Source organism: Rhinolophus ferrumequinum, chromosome 17 (assembly GCF_004115265.2).
Source record: "Rhinolophus ferrumequinum isolate MPI-CBG mRhiFer1 chromosome 17, mRhiFer1_v1.p, whole genome shotgun sequence".
Classification (NCBI taxonomy): Eukaryota; Metazoa; Chordata; class Mammalia; order Chiroptera; family Rhinolophidae; genus Rhinolophus; species Rhinolophus ferrumequinum.
Genome location: NC_046300.1, coordinates 11,280,589 through 11,287,837, shown reverse-complemented (window position 1 = coordinate 11,287,837; position 7,249 = coordinate 11,280,589). Strand labels below are relative to the sequence as shown.

Sequence of the window (7,249 nt, the reverse complement as noted above, 5' to 3'; positions counted from 1 at the left end):
TCTTTCACAAAGGCCAACATTTCAAGTCTATTTAACACCTGCTGGCATCTACCACTTGACTACTCAGGTTCGTCCCAAACCTACAACTTTCCTTGCTATGTGACCTTGAGTTAGTTATTTAAACTATTCATGCCTCAGTCTCCTCCTCTGTGAAATGAGGATCACAGCTCCTATCTCTTAGGGTTGTTAGGAAACTTAAATGACAATATACCTGAAAAGTGCTTAGAGCAGTGTGTGGCACACAGTTAAAGCTCCATAAATGTTAGCCATCGTTCCTATTTGGTAAATATTCTTTAACCCTGGTTCTTATCAAAGGTACAAAATGTTCTCTTTTTTCTTTTTTATGCTACTTTGAGGAACGATTTATTTTTCCAAACTGAAATAAATACAAGACATTTGATGTGTTTACTTACTTTAATAACACTACATTTACCATGTTGTCACCATGGAATGTAAATTCAGGTTAGACAAGAGAATTTCACAAGTACAGTAAAGTCTTCTGTATACCAAAGTTTGTGTATGTCTGACCAGATTGCTCATAAATCATTAATCACTTCCATTACAGGTAATTTGTTCAATTTAATCTTTATAATTCGTACAGAGAAAATAAACATACTGCACACATTTAAAAAGTGTTTTTCATTGCATTAGCACTTAAAATACATGTTTCTATTTCAAGATGACATTAAAAAAATTATTCTAATATAACAGCAACAAAAATATAGTTATGTAATTACAAAAGAGCTAATCTGGGATCCATAATTAAGTTATTCTTATGTTTACAAGTAGGATTCTGAAATAAATACTACCTTCCAGCAGGCCTACTATCGGCATTTTAGGTTTGGCTACACACACACACACACACACACACACATTTTCAGCTGTGGGGAGGCTTGTAACGTTGCATGCCATGCACTGTTCTGAAAGCGTTCTTCAAGAGCCAACCAGCCCTAAAAACTGAAGCACTCTTTCAGTCCATGAGGCAGGCAGAAAAAAGTTAAATTAACAGGGGCAAACGGGATTCCTACATAACATCAAAAGCATGTGATATTCTGCAGCAACTGGGAGTACTTCGGGATTGGCATGTTGTCTTCTTTAGAACTAATTTCATCAGAAGGGTTTAACAAAGTGGACATTTTACCACTATCCAGTGCATTTGAAAGTGACATGTTTCTTAGGTGCTAACTTGATTCCTCTGAACAACGTAGTTAGTGAACTCTAGTCACTAGTAATTTAGTCAGCAGGCAAAACAAGCCTGCAAGAAAGGACGCCAATATGCAAGTTACCATGTTATTGTCTGACCCACTCAAACAATTTATTTTCAACACAAACATATAACCTCAATATGAGATGTCTTACTACAGCAAGCATCACCAACCAGATAAGACAGCATCTCCTCTAAGGCTTAGGTTTTGCCCAGAATTCCTGGTACATAGAATAGCCCATACCTAAAGAAAAAGAATGCTAGTTAAGCATATCAGTATTTTTTCAATATTAAGACAATTAAAAACAGTTCACAAACAGGCTAAAAGTAGCATCCTTGCTAGCGTGCGATGTTTATAAGGGGAACAAGACCTTAGGCTGCTTTTGCCTTCTTAAACAATTTAAATTTCTAATATTCTTTTCAGTCTCCCAAGTAGACTGAGGTTAGTGTGACTAGCTCAGATGGTTAAAATACTTGTTTTAGGGGCGGTCGGATGGCTCAGCTGGTTGGAGAGCGGGCTCTGAACAACATGGTTGCTGGTTCAATTCCCAAATGGAATGGTGGGCTGCGCCCCCTTCAACTAAAGAGTGAAAATGATGACTGGACTTGGAGCTGAGCTGTGCCCTCCACAACTAGATTGAAGGACAACTACTTAGAGCTGATGGGCCCTGGAGAAACACAATGTACTCCAATATTTCCCAATAAAATTAAAAAAAAAAAAAAATTGTTTTCAAGGACAATCAATATTTATCTGGAACCTTTAAAAGGAGTCACTCTTGCTACACAACACCAGATAAAGTCAATTAATTATAAAGCCCATAAAAGCATGTAATACCTACATTAAAAAAAAATATTTTCCACCTTCAAAACCTCAATAAAACAGTAATCATGTCTTTCCTAGATAATGGATCTTACTTCCAACCCTATTTGCATGTCTGGACTCATAAGGAAATAATAAACTCAGTGGACAGGATTGTCTTCTTCCTTCCTTCCTTCCAAATCTTAGTAAGATATTTCATACAGAAATAAAATTATGTCACTACTTGAACTATTTTTATTAATTCACTTTTTCAATGAGAATAAATATGTGATATTTGCAAACTGCTTCAAAGTTAGCTAAAAGTATCTACCTTCTTTTATTTACAAAAAAATCCATGAATGGGGAACCACAAATATGAAAATTTCCTGCAGGAACCTACCAAGAGTCATTGCTCCCACAACAAAGCCTTGGGCTGCCACACGCATGTGGATCAAGTGAATGGACATTTTGGTATTTCCCCTGCTCTTCAATTTATATAATCCATATGCAACAATTGCTGCAAAACCTGCCATTCCTGTAAAACAAACAGTCACAAGTATGTCAGATACATGGGGGCAGGGAACCAAGATGATTTTATCATCAATCAATGTACTTTCTACTATTTTTACAAGGATGCTTTATGACATCATTAATTAGCTAACATACACATCAAATTTTTAATTTTCTCCCTCAGAACAGAACTCCAGATCCAAAATTGGTAGCAAACAATAGCTGATCCAAAAAGTTAAGATCTTCAAAATGTGGGCTTGTGAAGCCAGTAGATAAATTCCTTTAAGAGCACCAGGGGAACGCTTCCTATCTGTCCTACTTCCCTCTCTGAAAGGAACCAGTTAACATAACAGAAATGGTAATAAACCATAACTGTGATTACAACAGCTTTTTTTAAAGTCCTATGAGTCCTTCCAGCAAATCATTGAGACAGGGTGGTCTTGGGGGTCCCCCAACACATTCAATAAAACAATAAGTCTAAATACACACAGAAGTTTTATAATAAGACCTATATCATGCCAATCTCAGCATATTTTAACAACATATGAAAAATATTTGAAAATAAATGATTTATGGATATGCTTGATGAACAAGTAGATCACACTTCAACTGTGTTAAAGCATACAACACATTATTAGACCATCAAAGGCAAACTTACCAATGGGGACAAATGGTGCCTCTTTAGCTTTTCGGATAAGTTTAGATCCCTGATCTTCATCGTATGAAGAAAGAGAAACATCTGAGTTGGTTGACATAGTGATTGAAGAATCTTCCTGAAAGAGAATTTCCATGAGGTTCTGCAATCAAAACCAACTAGAATAATAAATGGATGTACTTAAAATAATGCTAGTATATGCTATCCATGAACTTTAAAAAATATTTTTAGAAATCAACTGCATTTTTAATCCATAGCCACCTTTAGGGAGGGTTATATGTTTTTATCACCCCCTACTGTTTTGATGTTTCTCCCATACAATCAATTCCTTTTTAGTACCACGTTGTTAATAACAGTGAATTTAAAAAAAAATTACTTGTGTCAATTAAAATAGTTGCTATTAATTTTATGACTATCTTCATCCTTAGTCAACTTCAACTTGACAACTTTAAATTACTCAACAAACGAATAGTCCTGATATAGTAGGACTATTCAACATGCCTCTTCAATAGCATGTTGAAAATCCTACTAAATACTTTTGAGTAGTTAAGTGTAGTCTTTACTGCTTTCAACTGCAACTGACTTATTTATTCCAACATGCTACCAGGCTTCAGTTCTCACCTCTGAATAGTTTCCAACCTATTACACTAATCTCTATTATTGATGGTGGCTGTCTTTGGGGAAGATTATTCAGAATAGCTGAGATTTCCACTTAGCTCATTATTTACTCCTTTTAAGGACAAAGCTTTTATTTTAAATACTATTGCTAAAAATGTCTCCTTTTAAACATGACTTATGTTCGATTGAACTCTTAGTTTTTTGACTTAGGGTTATCATTTTTAACATCACTATAACATAAAACTGAACTACCTTCAGGGTCTCCTTAATGAAGATCGCCTAAGCTTTAGCTGTCTTCCTTTACACATCATATATTCCCTGGGCTTCCCTCTTAAAAAATTATCTACTTTCTTTTATATTATTCCTTTAAGTGGTACCAAAAAAGGCAAGATATTGGCCCGATCATTATATGAATAAGGGGGCAGGAAAAAAATGTCATTTCCATTATCACAGGGACCAAAGGCTTCATTCTCCCTTTTCGGTCATCTTTCTTTACACAGGAAGCTAGCAGGCGTTTCATCACAATGATGCAATAACAAATTCAATTTCACCTTAGTCACAGTAATTGTGTATATACTTCCTTTTTCACTGAGCTGATGTGAGCTGTCAAACATAGTATGTAAGTGTACAAGTCTCTGACTGGTATCAATTACAATAAACTCAAAAGTCAACTGCCCATCCCACTTCCCAAATAAAATCTCAGTACCTTTACTTCTGGGTTTTTCATGGGCATCAATCCTACTCCCTTCTCTAACAATATGTCTCATTCAACACTTTGCTATTCAAGCGGTGTTAGTAGTGGTTAAGGCCCTCAAATAAAATCCAACTCTAGAGGTGAGGCTTAGTACTTAGTTTGAAAAGTAAAATCGTCCCTTCAAGTCCCCATCCCCACTGGGAAGAGTCTAATTCTGTCATCTGACAGAGAAGACAACCTTAATCCAGAGCAATTGTGCAGTATCACACATCTCAATTGGAGAAAACAGATTAGAACTAGTGCCTGTCTGTCTCTCTCTTTGTACTCTATTACCTAATTGAATAAACCTCTACTTACTGAGCTTTTATTATATACAAGGTTCAAGAAGCTCAAGGTTCAGAACGCTCACTACACAGCTGAAAAGATTAAACAAACACTGAAATAAGTAATGGTTCAAAAAGTAAATTTTTTTAAAAAAGAGACATAACATAGTGTGATTACTTGCCAATAGCATAACAGAGAGAATGAGAACTGAATTTAGAGTGTGATGTTTTTTAGCTAAAGTAGGTTTGGGAAGTTTCACAGAAAAATATTTGAAATTGGCCTTTAAGAAACTACATAAACTGACAAGATGGAGATTAAACATTGTATTTATTTTAGGTTAGTATATGTTTATTAGTTGCCTTCATAACTAATCATAAGCTTCTCAAAGGCATAATTTTTATTACAAATTCTCCTTCCACCTCCCTTGCCAAACCCACATTCTAATCAATTAAACTTCTTATAGATGCTCTCTATACCTCCAAGCCTTTGCACAAGCTGATTCCTCTAACACTTCTCCTCCCTTGAATTGTAAAAAATATGCAAATCATGCCTAAAATTAAATGGAGCCTTATCCTCCAGAGACTTATCTAATAATTTCAAAGGATTATTTTTTCCACTAGCACTAGATTTTCCTTTATCTTTTTCTCATCCACCCACAGCAATTGACCGGTATCTGTCAGAAAGTTGAACAGGTGCAAAAAGAGGCACCAGTAACCAGATATTCAAAGGCAACTTGGAAAACACAAATTATTCTGTACAAGGAGTGAGCTACTACCGAAGACCTTTTAAAATGCTTAAGAACCTACAAGAGACCTAAGGGAGGATGACCTGCCCGCCATCAGGTGATGCAACAGACTGAAGGATCTTCACGGCCTGTCATTTTGGTCTCAGGAACTACTATCGAACAGTGGTCTGCAATTTTGATTTTGCATCAGTTACCCATCAGCTTCTTTAAAAATGGCTGCCAAGGTCCCATTATAAAGAAATTGATTCAGATGGTCTGGGGCAGGGCCCAAGGAATGTGTATTTTAAGAAGTCCCCTCTACTGATTCTGGTCCACACGAGAAGTAAGAGAGGCCCTGGTGTACAGGACTCAAATATGTTTGTCATGCCGGGGCCTGGTACCACCTCAATCCGTCAGAATTTCTCATCCCAACCGTCCCTACTCAAGTGCCTGGGTACTTCCGGAAGCCTGGATGCCTTTGGTAGGAACTACCCCGAAGAGGGAAGCAACTGCTTCCCATACCGGTAATAAAAAGAGAAGGGCGAGTAACACTGCCGAATCATTCGGCTGCTCCCAGTTCTAAATCCATGCTACGTATGTTTTGTAATCTCTAACCAGAAGAAATTTAAATTCCATCACAGATGCTTTGACAGAGCCTGAGGCCTTCTCACCTTCCTGGGGCGAGAGGGGGTCGCCGAGGGTGGCAAACAGGGGGTCGGGGAGAACAGGAACGCAGTGTGGTTTTACGCCCTGCCCTCAACCTTTCCCCTCCCTCCCCTCTCTCTCCCCGTGACCTTGTCAGGACTCCACGGCCGCAGCGCTCGCCCTCCCCACCCCTCCTCGTCCACCGCTCGGCTCCGCGCTCGGGGTACGCTCCATGCTACCGGTTCCCGGGAGTCGGCCCCAGCCCCCGACGCGGTCACTCATTATCCCTCATTATCGCCCCATCCGTCAGTCTTCCCTTTCAGCCACAGTTCAATCTACAAACGTTCGCTTCAGCTCCCTGGCTTCGTATCCTCTCACCCGACAGGGCGTCAAGCCATGTCTTTGGACCCCCAATCTCCCTGAACCACGAGGTCCGGCCTGACCCCCGCCAACTATACACGTAGCTCACCACCCCCTTCCTTCCAGGCCGCGGTCCACTCTCAGCCCCGCGGCCCCCAACCCTCCTAAGACGCTCTCGGCCCAGCCAAGAGCGGCCCCACTTCCTTCCACCTCACGGTAGGGCGCCCCCCGCTCTCAATACCCCTTCACACTCCACTTACAAAGAATCACAGACTCCGTCAAACTTCAACCGGCTTCTGACCCCCGCCCGCGCGCGCCGTCTGGCCGGCTTCTCCCCGTCCCGCCCACAGCCGGCTCCGGCCAATCAGAAGCCAGGGAGCGGCACGCGGGGGCCGGGGCCGACAGGGTGGGTGCGTGCCCGTCCGCGGTGGGTGGGGCGGCCCGGAGCGGGTCCCGGATTGGCTGGGTCGACGCGCCGCGGCTCCTCAACCCCGGATCTCGCGTAGCTATCGCGTCAGAGGTGAGAGGTCGGCGTGCGTGGTGTCCGTGAGGGTGTTTGGGCGCTCCTGGCCCCTGGCTGTGTAGTCCTTCAGATTTCTCTAGTTCTTTTCGCCTGGGGCGGCGGCGGCGATCAACGTGAACGTCGGGTCCGGAGCGCGGGCCGGGCGGGTCCGGGGGTGCGGGGTTTCGACCGCGGCCAGTCCTTGGGAGGCTGC

General features: G+C 41.1%; 1 protein-coding gene across 1 annotated transcript; it reads right to left on the bottom strand.

Annotated features, from left to right (window-relative positions):
- Window positions 1–395: 395 nt before the first annotated feature.
- HIGD1A (HIG1 hypoxia inducible domain family member 1A) lies at window positions 396–6,945 on the bottom strand. Its single transcript, XM_033132126.1, has 4 exons — window positions 6,794–6,945; window positions 3,172–3,286; window positions 2,404–2,538; window positions 396–1,448 (listed from the first exon to the last, which is right to left on the bottom strand). The coding sequence occupies exons 2-4, from the start codon at window positions 3,266–3,268 to the stop codon at window positions 1,399–1,401; spliced, it is 282 nt and encodes a 93-aa protein (XP_032988017.1). The 5' UTR covers window positions 3,269–3,286; window positions 6,794–6,945; the 3' UTR covers window positions 396–1,398.
- Between the last annotated feature and the right edge of the window lie 304 nt (window positions 6,946–7,249).